General features: G+C 43.1%; 1 protein-coding gene and 1 long non-coding RNA gene across 2 annotated transcripts in view; both read right to left on the bottom strand.

Annotated features, from left to right (window-relative positions):
- CUNH14orf132 (chromosome unknown C14orf132 homolog) overlaps nucleotides 1-3871 on the bottom strand; it is a 43218-nt gene extending 39347 nt beyond the window's left edge. The window contains exon 1 of the mRNA XM_087747641.1: nucleotides 3747-3871. Coding sequence (XP_087603767.1) covers nucleotides 3747-3773 — 27 coding nt within the window. The 5' untranslated portion in view covers nucleotides 3774-3871. The remainder of the gene's footprint in view (nucleotides 1-3746) is intronic.
- Nucleotides 3872-10526: 6655 nt separating this feature from the next.
- On the bottom strand, nucleotides 10527-18289 carry LOC148056844 (uncharacterized). The gene is made up of 3 exons (XR_015702342.1): nucleotides 18254-18289; nucleotides 13241-13333; nucleotides 10527-11273 (listed from the first exon to the last, which is right to left on the bottom strand). It is a non-coding gene; the product is annotated as an uncharacterized LOC148056844 (long non-coding RNA).
- Nucleotides 18290-18796: the final 507 nt, after the last annotated feature.

Below are 18796 nucleotides of genomic sequence, written 5' to 3'. Positions count from 1 at the left end.
GGTTTCAACCCTGCTCCCATTAACCCAGATGCAATTTTCATTGTTGCAGTTTTTTCCATCAGAAATGCTTTAGCCGGTTGTTAAATGGTTACTAATTTTAGTGTGTCAGAAGTGGGGAGGGGGACAGCTCATCACTGGGTGTCTGACAGCAAACCCCTGACCCCTACTGAAAATCACTGAGTGCTCTTAGCCTGGACCCAGTGCTCAGCACCTCTCAAAAACAAGCTTTTATGCTGGAAGCCAAAGTCTCTACCTATAAGAAGAGGCTATTTCTGAGGTTACCTAGACTACAAGAGCACTCTGAAATCACTGAACAACACAGAGAAATGAGCCAGTCATATACAGCTCAGCAGTGGCAGAACATCTTTGGCATAGTATCTTGAGGTGTACAGGATTACTTTAATTAAAATCTGGGTTTAAAATGAAAAAAAAATAAAACACTAGCTAATAGGCTTTGACCAGGTGCAAGTCATGCTTATTAGCACAACCGACCTTAACCAAATCAATTAGAGCACCTGCAGAACAGAGGACACCCAAGCCTGCACAACCGGCTACTGATGAACACACAGATGCAAAAAGGCTTATTTTAACAACAGATTTAATTGTTACAGTCAAAAGCTGTTCTTCATGATGTAGCTAATAAATATACTACAGCTGAGATGTTCAGATATGGTTGCTTAAGCCGGGCAGTCAAACCCTCATGCTGTATCTCCACTGCACAGATTTGTTAGCATTACTACCTGACAATCTCCTGTTCCACAACAATTTTTATCAGCGAAACGTTATCCTTTCTATGGCATCAAATATATCATTCGGGGAGGCATTTCATTTATCTTTCTGCTGACACGTGAAATGGTTTCAGGCCCTCCAAGGCACAAACCATCTCACAGACATCTTAAAAAGGAGGAGAGGTGCTGAAGATGAAAGCTGCAGTTTATTCGTATAGCTCTGTATACCCAGTGCTTCTAGAAAGCAGGTTTCCTTGTGTTCAGCTGTCTGAAGAGGTAAACGTACCAATACAGTTATCCAGATGTGCAAACTCTCACCCACTGAATGTTTTAGCAAATGCACCAAAACTTTACTTAAAAGACACTGTTAACTATCGCATTACCTGGCCTTACACTGTCACCCTGCACGCTTCAGAGGAGGCCAGATTTTAAGCCTCCATAACACATTATAGTATCACTGAGGCTGAAAGTGTTAACCTGACTTACACACACCTTCTGTCCCTGTGCACACATCAGAGGGGCTGTACGGTACAGATCATTTATGGTGTCTCACAAGACATCTAGCAAAGCCAGCTTGGGTCCATGATGAGCGGTGCAAAGGTGTTATAAGAATAATACACAAAAGCAACTTAGAGGAATATAAATAGTCTACAGTATCCTGTAGAAACTAAATTAACTTGAAAGGTAACCATTGCTTTTACGCCATTAAGCATCTCAGTTTAGGCATTACCTATTTTTGTACAAAGTATTCACGTACCTGGTATTCATCAGGTAAATGCAAGCCCTATTGTATGTCACAAGGAAGTTAATGTGTGATGGCAGAGCATCTTTAAATGCAATTAGGAGCAGGGAGCGCAGGTCAATAATTCTCTTCTGTTCTCACATATCCCTTATTGAAAGTCATCTCAGTGGGCCCCACCACCAGAGATGCCACAGAGATGATTCAAAAAAAAAAAAAAAAAAGAAAAAGACAAAAAGATATAGCAGGGAAAAGAAAGTTGAAGAAAGCAATACCTAAATTAGAGGAGTGACACTCTGGGGGTTAAATGCCACTGTGGTGACAGGAATGGAAAAGGCTGCCTGGTTCAGAAAGAAAGGTACAAGAGGCCTGTGAGAGGGGAGTAACAGAGATAAGCGTAACATCCACTGTACACAGTGACCCAACAACTGGATTCGTTTCCTTCAGTAGAAGAGGAGCCACAGAAATCCTCTCCTACAGCTCATAAAAGGTTAATTACACAAATACGCCCCAGAGGACTCCCCCACGTGCCCCATGAGACAGGTGCTGTGCAGACAGCCTTTCCTGCTGAGGGGTTTGAACATAAATACTTTTCTTCCATAAAAAGATGTTGGCTAAGGAAAGGCAGATTCCCCAAATTCACCAAAATAACATTGAAAGAATTATTCTTTGTCACTTGTTGTGACAAAGGAAGATAATAAACCAACCCCAGAGGATCAGGATGTTAATTGTTGCATTAGTAACCTTCGTAAGCCTAAGACATATTTGTACAGGGAACTTTTCTGAGAGGACTAAAGCACCCAGCTTTGTGACTCTTCCAATGCACAGAATTGGGGTAGAAGATACGTGGAACATGGGACAGCAAGAATAAGGGAGAGCATAAAAAGGGCAAGGGCGGCACTCATGCCAGCTTTGGCACACACCACTGATTTCTGGGAAAACCTGCCGCTGTGCTGCACCTCTGCTTCTGTGCAACAAGGGCATCCCACTTCAACTCAGTCCTTAGGGAACAGAAGATGGACACACGGAGCTCACTGATCGTGCTGAGAAGGACCATAGGAAACTGATTTGACACATACAAAATTTCATTTCAATACCGCAGGAAGACCTCAAATTGGTAGAAATGATGCTTTCCTCCTCCTCCCCACTGTGGTTTTCCTTAAAAAAATATTCTTCTTAGAAATACCTCCAAATGGAAGAGATTCTTGGACAGCCACTGCTACTTTCAGAAAGGCAGAGCCTGACACCTTCTCAGAAGTAGACTTTAAGGAAAGGAATAAGAGAAAACAGCCATTGCATTAATGAAACAAAACAATGCAGCAAGGGTCAGATTTGGTTTCCACCAACCACCTCCAGCTGAAGTCAGCGCTCAGGCAGCAACAGCATGGAAAGGCCTCCCTGGCCCCTACTCCACCTCTAAATAGTGGGTGACGTTTGTTTGGCAAAAGTTCAAACTCTAACCCAAATCGTTCTTGAAAAAATCTAATTACATACATACAGTTAGGTATCTGCATGAATAGAAGAAATTATCCTGGAAAAATATGAAATGGATGTTCAGTGTGTGTGACTTTTTCTGATGCATAGCACTGTGTCTGTTTAAAAACCTTATTCACCTAGATTCACCAAGATGATTTTTGGCTTTGGGTGGCTTATAGCCATTACATACTTCTCAGTATATTAAGCATCCATACGTTGAACACCAATACCCATGATCATGCCTCAAGCTGAAATCCAGAACTTAGCTGCAATTTAAACAATTTGTTCATGCAAATAGAAGAGTATTCCTATACACGCCAAGCTAGATTCTGTGTGCAAAGACAACTCATAAAAACACAGATGCACGTACAAACGCAGTACAGAAGGGAGGAAAAGAACCGAAAAATCAAATCTCCGCTTTCTATTTACAGTCTGCCTTCGAAGGACGGCGAGATGCTGGCTCCCACCGAAGGCGCTGTAACGGCTGGGGCCCCGCTGCTCGGCGCTAACAGGTGCTGCGCCCGGAGCCGCGCCCGGCAACTCCTCCTCGCGCAGCGCCTCCAATTCCAGCTGGTCTTCCCCCCCCCCCCCCTTTTTCCTTATTTTTTCCTTTTTTTTCTTTCCTTTTTCCCCTCGCCCCTTCCCCAAGCCGCGGCGCCGCCCCGGTTTACCGCCGCGCCAACGCAACTTCGGAGCGGGGAGGAAACGAGCGGAAAACGGGAAGGGGGGATGCGCGCCCCGCCGCCGCTGCCCGGGGCGACCCGACCCGACCGGCCCCGTCCCGTCCCGGCGCCGCGCCCCACCTGCGCGGCCATGAAGGAGAGGTCCATGGTGCTGCCGCTGGAGCTGCCGGCGGAGCTGGCGGAGGTGCTGAGGCTGCCGCCGCTGCTGCTGCCGGGGGCGGGCGGGGCGCGGGGGCGCGGCGCGGGTGCCGCCTCCCCCAGCAGCGCCGGGCGCGGCCGCGGCAGCGGGACCGACACCGGTACCAGTTCCAGTTCCAGTTCCAGTTCCAGCTCCGGCGGCTCCCGGCGCGGCCCGGCCCGGCGCGGCCCGGCGCGGCTCGGCGGGCGGCTCCGCCAGGGGGCGGCGGCGGCGAGCCGGCCCCCGCGCTGGGCTGGGCCCGGGTCCGGGTCCGCCCCCGCGGCGGGGGGAGGCTGCGGGGCCGGGGAGCGGCGCCCGCTGCGGGGAGCGAGGGCTCCGCGCCGCCCGGCAGCACCCGTGGGGCAGCCCCGCCCCGGCACCGCCCCGCCGCCTCTCTCCCTCCCGGCCGGCATCGCCTTCGGGGGCCAGAGTGGCCTGGGGTCAGCCCCGGAGCGAGCGGGGTTAGCCCGAGCTGAAGCAAAGCCCTTCGGTTCCCTGGGGCGAACAGGGGCTGGGGCTCACGTGAAGGAGCTCTGCGGCCCCTGTTTCGTGCTCGGTGTCACGCTGGCAATAGGCAAGCCTGGACGCTTAGGCAGAGGGGAAGCCCCAGACTGGGTCACGCAAGTCGGGAGCTGCTGATGGGCGAGGGCTGAAGAGCAAAGGGATGAGTAATTAACATACTGAGGAGCAGGTGTAGCTCTGCTTTCACTGCATTTGCGGGTCCTTTGCATGATACGAACCCTACCTGGTGGCTACATACTTGCTTTTCTCACCCAGCTTGCAAATCATAAAATCATTTAGGCTGGAAAAGACCTTTAAGATCATCAAGTCCAACCATTAACCTAGCACTGCCAAGTCCACCACTCAACCTTTTTTTGAAATAGTCAACCAGCTCCTTCTCCCACCACAGCCGAAAAAAACTTCCAACAGCTTATTCTTACACCTTTTCTTGGATTATCTGTTACATCTTCATTTCTAACTTCTTTCTCCTCCTTGTTCCCTGAATTTACCATTTACCATTCAACAATTTGCAATAAATATGTTTTGTCCCTTTTCTTATGCTTTCCCTTATATCTGATCGATACTGTTATCACTTTGCATGAAAATTCAGTGAATCCATGTATTGCGTGGCGCTGAAAAACCTTTGACACCAACTGGAAAAGTAAGATAATAAAAATGTAAGTCCTTATGTGTTGAATGTTTTTGTTCTGTGATTTTTATTGCCCTTCTGCCATGTACCTGTTGATTTCATCTCCAAGGCTGAACTATTTGGCCATGTTTTTACTACTTGAGCCTGTTAGAGGGGCCTGAACCAGGGCTGGTGGGAATATGAGTGTATGCCAGTAGCAGAAGTACCTGGAGAATCAGTTTTGCACTGGGGTTTTAAACTCTGGAAGAAAAAATAGTAGTTACTTCATCCTGTGTACTGTGAACCATATGCTGTTTTGTCAGTATAATATTGCACTGTTGCAGCAGGTGGTGGTGAAAAGAGTATCAGCTGTTTTAAATCAGTCCTTTACTTGAGTGACTATTAGTGTGCCTGCCAAAAATGCTTTTATGTTGAGAGGCCCATTAAGTAAAACAAGTAGAATCCAAAAGAGGTGTTGTCATTTTAAGGTTTTTAAATTCAGTTGTGTAAATAACGGAATTGTCTCTTCGTGGACTCTCTCCAAAGTTTTGAAAGGGTATTGATGTGTGTGTCAGAAGCTATAAAGTAACTTCAAAGCAGTGTTAATCTTTTACCATCCAGATAAATTTTACATGCACTGGGTAGACATCTTTACAGAGTGAATATAGCCTGGTCAGTCACTGCATCTGCGGCAAGAGCTATAGGAAGGAACATTTCATGAGAATAACAGAATAATTAAGGCTTCGAAACCACAGCGACTTCCTTACTTGGTTAATTCCATGCAGCATGAGAATTGTAGAGAAACAGAGCTGGAAAGGACCTCAGGAAATAATCTAGTCCAATGCAGCCATTTAAAATACCACCAGTTACCCCTGTGACCCTCCAAACAGGGGTTTTACCTTTATGCAGTCTCTTCTTGAAAGTGTCCAGTGAGGAAAGTTTCATTCCCTATCAGGCAATGCACAGCTTTATTCCACTGGCCATTTCCTAAGGCTGTGTCCACCAGGGACATGGAGAAGAGATTATTTTCTTTGGGGCAACCACTTGCCTGCTGAGAACTGCTCTTGGATACTGTGTTTGTCTTTTTCCAGTCTTATGGTATCTTGTCCCTCCCATGAAAGCGCTCAAGGAGGATTGCTAATGGTAACGAGATTGTTCAGTCAGGTTTCCAAGTATTTTACTGTGACATTCAACAAGTTCAGCCAACTAGTAGTCTCCAAGAGGATCCTGGCTGTGATCTTCTTTCTCACAGGTAACAAGACACTTGCTCATAGCTGACCTTTTAGTGTGCGATGGTGCATCATGACTTTCGCTTTCTTGGCATCAACTTTTATTAGTTTTGCCCTTCCGCTGAGAAATAGAGCAGCATTTTTATTGGTCTATTCATATACTTCTGGAAAATTTTCTTTTTATCCTTGGTATCTCAAAAATTGATTTCCTTCTATTTGTCTCATGTACAGGCATAATCTGCAGACCAATTATTGAGGAAAAAAACTGTGAACTGCTCAAGTTTCAAATTTTTTTATTTCCACACTGACTTCTGGAACAACTCTTTCTCTGTAAAAAATTGGATTTAGCAGAAGCATTGTTCAATACAGGGGACAGTGAATCAGCTTCTTTCAGTTTCTATGACACAAAAATACATAGCTTCATTCATCTTTGTTTATGAGGTTTAAGTAATGTGGAAAATTGCTGACTGTTGTCTATGTATATAAATTCCTACTAGTCTAGAGAGAGAGGTGTTCATTACATACAGTGCCAGTGGAAAGTAGTACCCATCATTATATTTTGAAGATGCTATACATTTACCAGTAGTATAGAAAATGATTATATCTGTTAAGCACTCTGGAAGTTTGATTTAAGTGGTAGACGGTAGAGGGATAACGAAAGAACTATTGCATATGCCAGCTGTCCTGCTTGTGTGATCTAACCATGAGCATCCATAGAGTTCAGTACTGGATTCCTTTAGATGCCTTTAAACATTACTTGCTATCCTTGATCTCAGCTGGGAACTTGGCTAAGTTATCTTGGGGGATAGTGCCAGTCAAAACCAGTCTTTGTAGAAATACTTGTAGAGAAATTGCCCCTTTACCTGGTAGAGCTTTGTAACCTGATTCCCTACTTGGAGGAGTGTTAGGTTCATTGGAACAGCATTTCTATTTGCAAGAGCCATCCAAACTGTTATCAAATTTTGTACTAGAAAGATTTTTTTAATCACCAAAATTATTAATCACCGCAATGTCCTCAATCTCCAAGCTATTAATTTACTATTCATATTTCTTAAGCTTGACAAGGGAAAAAAAAATCACTCTTCAGTTTTCACTTCTGCTTTCTCTCTAGTTCACTGCCTTGTTTGTGGAACAGCATGGTTTTATACTGTTTAAGCTGCAAATAATTTATAAGGAAAACCAAATTATTTGTGTTCCAATCTTTTATTACAATACTACACAATACGAAGCTTTACTTCTCCCTCTTCCTCCAAAATACATTTTGGATGTAAATTGCTTTACAACAGCTCTGTAAGTTCTTCTGTAAAACAAGTATTTTAGACCTGCTTCTGTCTTACAGTAATGATGATGCAGAGTTTGAATTGCAATCTACTAGCTGTCTTGCCAGCCTGATGGTATGGCTTTCTCATCAAAATATCTAGACCACTTAGAAAGATTATGTCATGATTTCCTGTTGCTAGGGTCATTGTAGCACCCAGCTAAAACTGCAAACACGGTTGTATAATGTTATTCTTAAAACCAAGCTATGATAGCCTAAGATGCTCTTTAATTAGCTTGAAAGCTGTTTGCTAAAAAGACCTCATTTTTTAGTACAGTGGAACACAACTCAATTAGAGAATAGTTTGGTTTGTCAGTTTTCCTGGGGCATAGTAGGAAATCCTTTCTTGCACTGCATGTGTGCATGAGCTCTGCCTTTGCTTCACAAAATAGACCTAACAAAACATGACAACTGAGTCTTGCTGCCAAAAAGGATTTTAAATGGGCTTGTATCTGTACAGCCTTATTTACCATATGTTGTATTTAGATACCTTAGGCAATACACTACCAATTTTTAGCTTTGCATCCCTGATATCACATTTAAATCTTACATTTATGCAAAGGGAGACTAACTTCCCACTTTGGGGAGAGACGGTAACGTTGGCTTCTTGCTGCATTTTAATGTACTTAAATGCTATTCCCTTTGAGCTCCAGTTTTAACCTACTGCTGCCTCATTGCAGCAGGTTACAGGTGCACAGGGCAATTAGTTCCCTTAGTGAAGAATCAGCCACAGTGACATGTGGTATCCTGTCTGGAGACAGAGTGCATTATCTCTGACGGACCCCTGCTGTTAAGCATATCATAAAGGAGGCCAAGGATGCTGAATTTTTCAGGTGAAGTCTGGCTGGACTGAATTACCAAAAGGGAATTCATTCAGAAGCATTTGACTTTGTTCTTTCTTTCTGTTCGTCTGTTCGTTCAGGAACTGAATGTTGATTTTGTTTGCACTTTGTCTTTCAACAAAAAAATGTTGACACCTGCAACTTAACACAATGCAGCCCTTAAATTTCAAGCAGCCAGTTTCCCTGAGTGGAATCCAAATGCCCCGACTTGCTTCCCAGGTCCCCTGGGCAGTACTGGGACAGTTACTCAGGGAGTCACTGTCAAACAGGGAATGGAGATGGTTTGAACTGGCCATTAATAAACGGTAGGCACAGATACATGCTTTAACAAATACTCCTTTCCAAAGCACAAGTGCTTGAGCCCATGTTGCAGACTGATGCCTCCTCTGGCTCCAGATCCAGTGCCCCCTCCTCAGAGAGGATAGCCACAACTTTTCTTTCATGAAGAAAATGGGAAGTACTGTTCCTCTTTATAATATATTGGAAGGGGCCTGCTGTTTACAATAATAGGATAAAGGATAAACCCAGAAGAGGGAAACTTTGGTTCAGTGACCTGCCAAGCCCAAGATGGACCAAGCAGGTCCTGTTTCCCTGGAGGAATATATTCTACAAAAGACTGGGATTGGGAAGAAGATCTGCTCCCCAAACCGCATTGAAAGCAAATGTCTCTGTGGAAGGACATGTAAGTCACTACGTGAGGAAGACAGAACTTGGAGGAATCTGCCTGTAGCCCAGTGTTTCAGGCACTCCTGTGCAAGGAAAGCAGTCCAGATCCCACGCCCCGCTGCAGGAGAGTTGGCCTTTATATTACGTGGTCCTGGGATAAGAAGCACAGAAATGACTGCAGGAGAAGGCTCAGGCACTGCAATGTTGGTGTCCAGTCAGATATCCATACCTAATGCACTGTAATTTGGTGTGGATTACATCCCTTTTTATCCCTCTAAACTTCCAATGTCAGCAGCTGTTACATACTAAAGGGCTCACTCATACATAAAATGATAAAATGAGTTAGTGCCAAGTAATTTAAAGGCAAATTAAGTTTGTAACTTTCTGTGCGACTCCTGAATCCCCACAGTTGCTCACACAAGAATAATAATAGTCAGATGTTACCCTCAAATTACCTGTGGGGAAAATATTCCTCCCAAAAGAGTTTTAGATTTAAAACTCTCCTGAAAACACTATCATTAGCACACAGATGAGCTGTAATAGTGCTCAAATTCTGAACATTTCAGGCCTTTAGCTTCATGTAGAATTTAATTCTAATGGGCAAGAACGCTTCTGAAGTTCAAGAAGATTCTCCTTATACTGCTGGCACTGCAGCTTTACAAGCAAACAATCCAAATCACTCTGACACAGGGGACAAATGCAGAAGTATCTGAATGTAGAGACAAGAGGAAACATTGCCTTCTACTTCTCTCTTAGTCTCCACCAAGGGAAGGACGGGCGCTCAGCCCTGTAGGAGTCAGCACTCTCCAGGGAGCCCCAGCCAGCTCCTTGGCTACTGTAAGTCTTAAAGAAATTGACATTTTTTGTCTCACTTATGTGAGCTGAAAATGCAACTGAAGCGGCAGCAAAGGCAGACAGAAATCTGGCTCCTCAAACTAGCTTAATCTGCCTGGACCCCCGCCCCGAGCCCCACAAGTGACTCTTCCCATAGGGAGGGTGGAGCTGCTGTCTCTGCAGCCTGGTCTGCGTGAGGCACTCCCAGCCTAGAAAGAAGCTGGGAGAGAAGAGCTGACAGCAAGGTGGAAGAAGTGGGACAGTAATTGGTAGGGTGTTACATCCCCTCAGTGGAGATACACGTATATCATAGGCATAAAAACATCTCTTGCAGCCGTGGCTCTGACCCCTTATTGCTGTAATGGGTAGATTAGAATAAGTGATGTATAATGCAGCCTCTCTTCCTAATTACAGTCCTCTAAGTATTTTGCTACAGAACCATTTGTTTTAGAGACTGCTTGTTCAGGTAATGGCTCAAGATGAGTTTATTTCATGTTAGAGAACAGAGAGATTCATTATAGATCTGGCACTTGGCACCAATTTAAGAGGAAGGCAAAACCAGAAAATGCTGCATACTTGTGCATTATTAAAAACTCAAGTGGAGAATTGCCTTGGCTTTTGGAAACCTTTCTTCCCACCCCAAATTTACATGAGCTGATACAAAGGAATGAGTAAAAGATCACAGCCAGTAAGGGTAGATTTCCCAGTTCACAGGGGATTTTGCCTGCAGTAGCCTCCTCTGACCCTAAAGGAAAAGCTGTCTCCACCAGTTCTGTCTATCGCCAAGAGTTAAATTTCTATGAAAAAGCTTCTAACAGTCTAAAAAATTTCTAATGGAAATAAACACTACTTTCTTGCTCCATCCAGACAGACTTTTCACCTGTCTTTAGACCAGCTAATCTGTTTGAGGCGAGCAATGAGCTCTGCAGTGTGTCTCCTGTCACAGCACATTTGATTTCTTGACATTGACACACTCTGTACGCACTTTGAAACAACACCATCAGCAATCACAATGTGCATTCAGTTCTGAGCCTGAAATGTCAGCATACATTTAAGAACCATAATCCATGACATAATTACCAAGTTACTAATTAAAAGTATTGGAAAGGGGGCATATGGCCTTGCGAAGGAGAATTTTACAGTCTCAGTCAAAGTTCTCAAGGGAATTAGTTTGCAAAAGGGATGCCCCTGTGAAACTATTAACATGTGTAGACTCTCATTTTAGAAGATAACCAAAGAAGACAGAAGATACTCAAATATTCAGAAGAAGACAGCACTGCACAGGACCTTGAGAGATTATCTATAGCAGTCCTCTGCCTTGAACAGGGATCAACCATTATTTACCAGCCCTGGTGGGCCAGTTCTTTCTCCTTCCCAAAGAGGACTTCAGCTTCAAGCATACCTCCCAAAAGAGCTGTGCTGCCACTCAAACCCCTGATATGCCACCTTCCCTGAAAAACAGAAAACAAACAGGCAATTTCAGTCATAAATGCCACAGCGGCTGTTAATGCTATATTTTATTCAAACACTGTGGTATCTATAGATATTGTCCTACTACATTGTTCCCAGTACCCAGGAGTCCTGCCTGTGAAGAGCTGGCTCTTCTGGGGCATGTCACAGGATCTCAAAGAGCAGGAGAGCATATTACATTCTTATTTTCCTGATGCACACTTGAAAGAACCACGATTCTTTGATCCAATTTCATTCTTCATCTTATTTCACACATTAGAGAAAAAGAGATTAACTATTTAATCAGGCGGCTAAGTAGCCCTCTAAATGGAGCATAAAGGGCAGAGAAGAAAAGGTAGGGGAGGTATCTAGGTGAGGCAGAGGGTTCATAAAGTAAGCCCCACTTATAAAAGAACAGCACAAATGTTAATTGAGCATTCCTTCAACTTGCTTTGAAAATACTGTATCTGCAACACGGGTGCTGACGCTCCCCACAAGCCCATCCAAAACCAGAAGTGTTGGTGGGCACTTAATGGTCAAGGTTCACCACAGAATGATAGAATCATAGAATCTTTTAGGTTGGAAAAGACCTTTAAGATCATGAAGTCCAACCGTTAACCTAGCACTGCCGAGTCCACCACTAAACCATGTCCCTATCGCCACATCTACATGTCTTTTAAATACGTCCAGGGATGGGGACTCAACCCCTGGGCAGCCTGTTCCAACGCTTGACCACACTTTCAGTGAAGAAATTTTTCCTAATATCCAACCTAAACCTCCCCTGGAGCAACTTGAGGCCATTTCCTTCTATCGCTTGTTACTTGGGAGAAGAGACTGACCCCCACCTCACTACAACCTCCTTTCAGGTAGTTGTAGAGGGGGATAATGTCTCCCCTGAGCCTCCTTTTCTCCAGAGTAAAAAACCCCAGCTCCCTCAGCCGCTCTTCATAAGACTTGTTCTCTAGACCCTTCACCAACTTCGTTACCCTTCTTTGGACACACTCCAGCACCTCGATGTCCTTCTTGTAGTGAGGGGCCCAAAACTGAACACAGTGTTTGAGGTGCAGCCTCACCAGTGCTGAGTACAGGGTGACGATCACTTCCCTAGTCCTGCTGGCCACACTATTCCTGACACAAGCCAGCTGGAGTATCTCAAGAGCAAGCCTGCAGAGGTTCCAGTGCAGAATGGCCATGCCAGCACAGCCCTTTGCTGTGTTGTATCCTGTATCATATGGTTGTATCAGGTTGGTTCTGGCTTGGAGATCTCCGTAGAACTGCGTGATGCAGACACACTCTAAAAGACTGACTGAAGGCCAAGTTGTAAGCTCACAGCAGAACCCAGATCTCAGGAGTTCTTTGATCTTAGTATTGAGTCCAAATTACTTCCCCACCATACAAAATAATAGGGAATGGGATTATTTAATTCCATCTAGAATATTTTAGAGGCAACTAACAAATGGTAATATCCCATGGACAGAGGCAAAAATGTTGAGATATCACTGGCTTGCAAGAAGAAGAAGAAGCAAAAGCAGGAGCTATGCCATGGTAGGGGTCTGCCGGAAATGGGCTACTGAAGGAGGTGGTAACTGAAGCATTTTTTAACAACTAGTAGAAGTAATTAATAGGAGAGTAAATAGTGGTAATGGGAGAAGGGATTGGATTTTCACTATTCAGATATAAACTGTGAAAACATTGCAGGAAGTTATGGACCATGTTAAATAAAACTTTCCATTTCAGAAGCCTTTCTCAGAGCATTTGTTTTAGACTTGGGTCTGGCTAGTGGGGAAGAACTGACAGAACTAAATACAATTTGAGTGAAAGCTGTAGTTGAATGGAACTGCAGAGATTGTGACATGGTAACTGGCATGTCCAGATATGTAACCTAATCTTCTAAGGGGTGTAGCTTTAAAGTGTTGAAGCGCTCAAGTGAACATCTGGAGTGCAGATGGGCATACTATCAGATACTGACCTGTCCTTTTGCTGGGTTGAAGGAATAGTGTTCACTCGTCTAAGGAACATCAGAAAACAGACTTCACCAGATTCAGGAGTCTGGAGGAGGGCTCTGCAGGGAAGGTAATCAGGAGGATAAGAGAGTGACATTTCACTATACTAACACACAATAAAAAGCTACCCTAAAGAGGAAAAGAGATAGAAGCTGTAGTAAAGAGTCATCATAATTGCACCAGGAACTGAAATTAAAAAAAAAAAAAATACCAAATTAAGTGTGAACACAGAAGTGTAACAAAAGTACAGAAGGAACAAATCAGAAAGGATAAAATGCAATACATGGCAAAAGAAAGTACATTAAGTGACAGGACACCAGAAGTATAGCATATGATTCAGGGGTAGTGTGGAAGCCACTGGGGAGCTGGGCAGGATAAGGATAGTGGCAAGAAGGCTTAATTCAGAAGGGCTGTAGCAGTTCTGGAAGTCCCAGAGGACCAATAACGATGAAAATTTTTGTGAAAGATTGAAGGGAATGGGTCTGTTTAGTCCAGAAAAGGGAATACCAAAATAAAACATGAGAACATTCAAAGAGTATATAAAAAGTTACTGAAAGCAATCACAATTTGAAACAAAGAAATATAAGTTTCAGTTAGGATCAACTTTCTAACTGCCAAAGAAGGCAACACTGACAAGATGCCCAAAGAGAATATAAGATTGTTTTCTTGGAAGGTTTTTGTCAGTGGGTTGGACAAGCATTTGTCAGGGGTGGACTATGTAAATTTAATCATCATTTCAAAGGGTTAGGCTGTAATTCCCCTGCAGCCATGGTTATCCTGTTAGCTGAAATGTTAATGTCTCCTGCGGTAGGCTGGAATTCAGCCTCTGTCCCTGAAGCAGGAAAAAAATGATTTGATGGATTTGGGGTGGGAAATATTAGCTGTCAATGAGCCCTGCTTAATTTGATGCTTTTTCCTATTGCTTTTACTTGAGGCTTACTGTCTCCACCTCCCTTCCTTAGGGAAATCCTGGAACCAGTGCCAAAGCAGACTCATGACAGGACTGCAAATGACTGTCACAGAGTCAGGACTCAGAAGTGAGCAGCACAGAGCTTCACACTTGCTGATTGCCTTCTAACAGCTTTGTTTTGGTAAGGCTTGAGGCAGGGGAATCGGAAAAAGCTCCCTGTTCATTTTATACAGAGCAATCCTTTTTTCTCCCTTTCCCTGGAAGAGTGAGCTCATGAAATACTCAAATTGAATTTCAGTGTTTCTGTCACCTGGTAGTTTTCTAATACAATATGAGCTAGTCCATGATATTCAGAAGAGAGCTGAATTTGGGTCATCATCAGCCATTTAATTTTGCTTACCAGTGAGGCAAAGCTAATGAAGACATCTTTCTGAGCAACGTACTGCGTGTTTAATGTGTCAGCACTTGTGAAATTGAGTTTCCCTCTTTAAAAGATGCAGGGAACTTTTAAATGCAGAGGGGTAACACAATGAATAAAATGTGAACATGACCATATTGCACTTTGCTTTGACCCATTGAAACGTTCATGTTACATTTCAAACATTCTCGTGTGATACCTTACAATCAAAAGGTATCACAAGAAGGTTCATCTTGCCTCTGATCTCTGCCTGAATATTGCTGAAGTGAAGCTGATAAAGAAACTTCAAAAGGAGTGTAAATTATTTACAGGTTCTGGGGCTTTCACATTAGCAAATACAATTGGGAAAAAAATAATGATATTTCACTTCTCCAAACACTAAAAGACAAAAGTGATACATCAAAGAATCAGCTTCTTTTATCTTTAGATGGTATAATACAAACATGACTTAAAAATATGGGGAAAAGAGACAGGTAGGGGGCCAAAGTCATTCCTGATCTTGTCTATAAACTGTCTCACAATAATTTTCCTTATAAATATTGTGATGTATAATTTATATTTCTGCAGCAACTGCATAGTTTTTTCTTCTACATATCTTGAACCATTTCCCAAAGACAGTGACACCAGAAACAGGTCTCATGACTGCCACTGAAGCATCCTATGCAGTTGCTTTTGCTACCTTTAGACTGAAGAAGACAGGATCATTTCACTGACTATTCTATAGGGCAATGCCCAGCATCATATTATGTGTATCACACTTAGTCCTTTGAGAGACTATTCTACAAGCTAATAGTTTTCAAGAAGCTTTTTTTTTTTTTACTTCAAACCTGTCAAAATACATAAGAATGTTTTTTTCTACACATTGGCTGATCTATTTTTTCCACAACATCTAATAGTTTGCAGCCTTTCAAAATGTAAGGCAGCCCCATATGCCTTTGATAAAACAGAAAACTTTGGAGCTCTCTGAGACAAGTTTAGGGGCCACAGTCCAGTCCTTGCCAGGGAGGTTCCCACATCCCAGAGAACATCTGTACAGCTGGCACTGAGTGACAAATGTGGTAGAAAGGTCCAACTCTGAGTAACCAACATGAAAAACATCTGCAATGCTGATGCAGAAAGGGGCAGCTGGTGTGGTATGTTCTTCCCATCTGAAGGCAAAATCTGTCTGATTTAGGAGCAGTGATTGTTCTGGGTTGCATGGTAGCTCTTTTCAGATACTGTGCCCTTCCTGACTTGGCATGATTAAGGAGCCAATCAGCCTCCCTACCTCAGACATAACTACATAAACGAAAATAAAGACCTGGCACCTCAGTGCAGAGGCTTCCATGAGCCAAAAAATGAAAAGAAAGACACAGGAAAAGTGACTATATCATGTGCAAACATAACTGTGACAAATGCCTCGGTTTATGGGAGAACTAATTACTATTCCTGACACATCAATACCTCCCACGAGGTATTCTACGAGTGAGACACTTCAGCGCTATTATGTCTAAATAATAGAAAATAACCTGCTTACAAAAGCAGACATCAATTTTTTCCTCCCTCCCACTTGCCAATGCTTATCATGCCCAGCTTCATTCATTTTAATTAAAAGTCCATGAATGCATTAAAGGGAAATGATAGAGAAGTGAAGGATCCTGTGATAGAATCCACAATGAGGGTAAGCAAAGCAAATAGTCTCTTCCTCGTAGAAAAAGAAAGGTACTAATATGATCAGCAATGATTACACTTTGTTTGCTGTCACCCGTATTTTAGATCACAAAGCATATTGCTCCCTGAATGGCAAAGCTGATGGTAGGGCTAAAGACAGTGAAAAATGAATGGAAGAAATTGGTTTATTGGTGAGTTCCCTTTCCTCCATTCTCTTGGATGTGAAGTAATGAATGCTGAACAGCCAGCAAAACAAGTAATACATTCCTAGAGTGGAGCAACAAGAATCCTCCTTAAAACAGGACAGAATGGACAGGGGTGAATCTGGAAAAGCCAGAGCTTTCTAAAGGCACTGACCAAAGAAAACAGACCAAAGTTGTACCTTCCTGTTTGCTGCCAACTGCAGAATCCAAGTGAAGGCAATGTCTGCTTCTATGTCAGTTCCCTCTCTGTCTCATCTGTACAGAGATGCTACTGTTCACTCTTCCTGCTCCGTACCTTCCTCATAAGCTGACTTTGCAAGATTGGCAGAGAAGGGTATGTCTCATTTCAGATAGCTTGTGAGGTAATGTTTTTGTCTTCCCAAGAAACCTTGTACTACAAATTCATTGCTACTGTGTTCATGCCAGTTGAAGAGAGAGAAAAAGGATGACAGGAGAAACGTAGATACTGAGGTTATATACTGATGTATAGTATTGGGAACAGTAAATGGCAGCAAATGTTTTGAAAGAGGAAAGTTGTTCCCTTTTCCTTTTTCCACTTGCCAGTGCTATGCCACTCACGCACCTTCGAAGCCCCTGTGAGCTACAGCATTAGGCATCATTAGATGGAAAGCAATGTCTCCAACAGATGCAAACACCCTCTCTAGTGGCACGTCAGAACTTTTTGCTTTATAATAGATACTAACTTATTTTACTCTCTTTTTTCTTGTTGTTGTGTTTTTCTTAATAAGATACTGGATTTGCCATGAGCAATTAAACGTTGACTGGTTTTGGGAGAAGTATCCCAACTGACTCATTGCAGATATTTTGTGCATCTAAAAATATTACACAAGGGGGACACCTCTTAGAATTGTCATTCAGAGATGTAATTATGGTTTAGCCTATAATTTCTTGGTTTTGTAGTCTGTGCCTAGTTTAGTAATTATAGCAATAATAGTACTTACTGTTTAATATCTTAAGATATACTTTGCTACTCCACCCTCTTCACTATTAGTTTTTTTCTTACAGACCAAAGCTCATGGGAGAAATTCTGTGTTTTCTCAAGGCCTCTTCATGGTAGGCAGCTAGAGATGTCTGCTTCTCCCCAGAGCTCATTATGATATTACCTCTTACCATTTACATCCTACAACACAAAAGCTGGGCTCTGGTGCTCTCTGTTCTTCTTAGCCCTTGTGTTTTTACAGGAAGATGGTGCGGCCATCTCCTCAGAACCCTTAAACACATCTGGAATTACAATTACATCACAACACATTAATAGGTTAATAGCACATAAATGACTATCTGGCCTCAGCCTATGTTGGCTCCATGCTACTTGCTAAGTATGCTCTCGTCATGCAGGAAACTTATCTGTCAAGGACAAAAAAAATTACAGCACTATGGTTTCAAATACATTAAAAGCTGCTTGTATAGCTGTACTCTGAAAGTGAAGGAATGTGTTTCTAAATTTTTTGTGTCTCAGTTACTTCTATGTACAATTTTGCTGCTAGCAAACATAAGCCCATGTAGGCCAGAAATCAAGTCAAAGTCTTCTTAGTTCACGTGCTACTGTCAAGAGTATGTATCCACCAATAGTTAGTCCAGTGATAAACCCAGTATAGATAAATATCCACAAATAAGGCTCGGACTCTAGTTGCAACAGGAATAACACAGAACTGTCACCATTGTTGGTGTTAATCATTGTTAAAGCAGGTAGTATTTGAGGTATACACAGAAAGTGAAGCTTACTGAGCAAAGAGTCAACACTAGAGAATGTGATCCAATGTCTTCTGGCCATACTCACACTTCAGAGCTCTTTGATGATTCCAAGAGTGTCTCAGGTTCTTCTGTTTCCTGAGAGAAGGAGAGGCTCTATCTTAGAATTACACAGCTGTCATGGTTTAACCCCAGCTAGCAACTAAGCATGACAGAGCTGCTCGCTCACTCCCCCACCTGTGGGATGGGGGAGAGAATCAGAAGGGCAAAAGGGGAAAACTCGTGTGTTGAGATAAGAACAGTTTAATAACTAAAGTAAAGTAAAAAATAGAACAGTAGTAATAGTAATAATAACAATAATAATAAAAACAAATAATAATACAAAGCAAGTGATAACTGTACAATTAATTGCTCACCACCCGCCGACCGATGCCCAGCACATCCCCCAAGCAGTGATCGTTGCCCCCCAGCCAATTCTCCCGGCTTAAATACTGAGCACGACATCATGTGGTACGGAATAGCCCTTTGGCCAGTCTGGGTCAGCTGTCCTGGCTGTGCCCCCTCCCAGCTTCTTGTGCACCCGGCAGAGCATGGGAAGCTGAAAAGTCCTTGACCAGTGTGAGCCCCACTT

The sequence above is a fragment of the Nipponia nippon genome, unplaced genomic scaffold (assembly GCF_047370975.1).
Source record: "Nipponia nippon isolate SJK-2023a ecotype South Korea unplaced genomic scaffold, ASM4737097v1 scaffold_11, whole genome shotgun sequence".
NCBI classification, from domain to species: Eukaryota; Metazoa; Chordata; class Aves; order Pelecaniformes; family Threskiornithidae; genus Nipponia; species Nipponia nippon.
The sequence above is the reverse complement of the archived record's forward strand: the minus strand, read 5'-3'. Positions and strand labels throughout refer to the sequence as shown.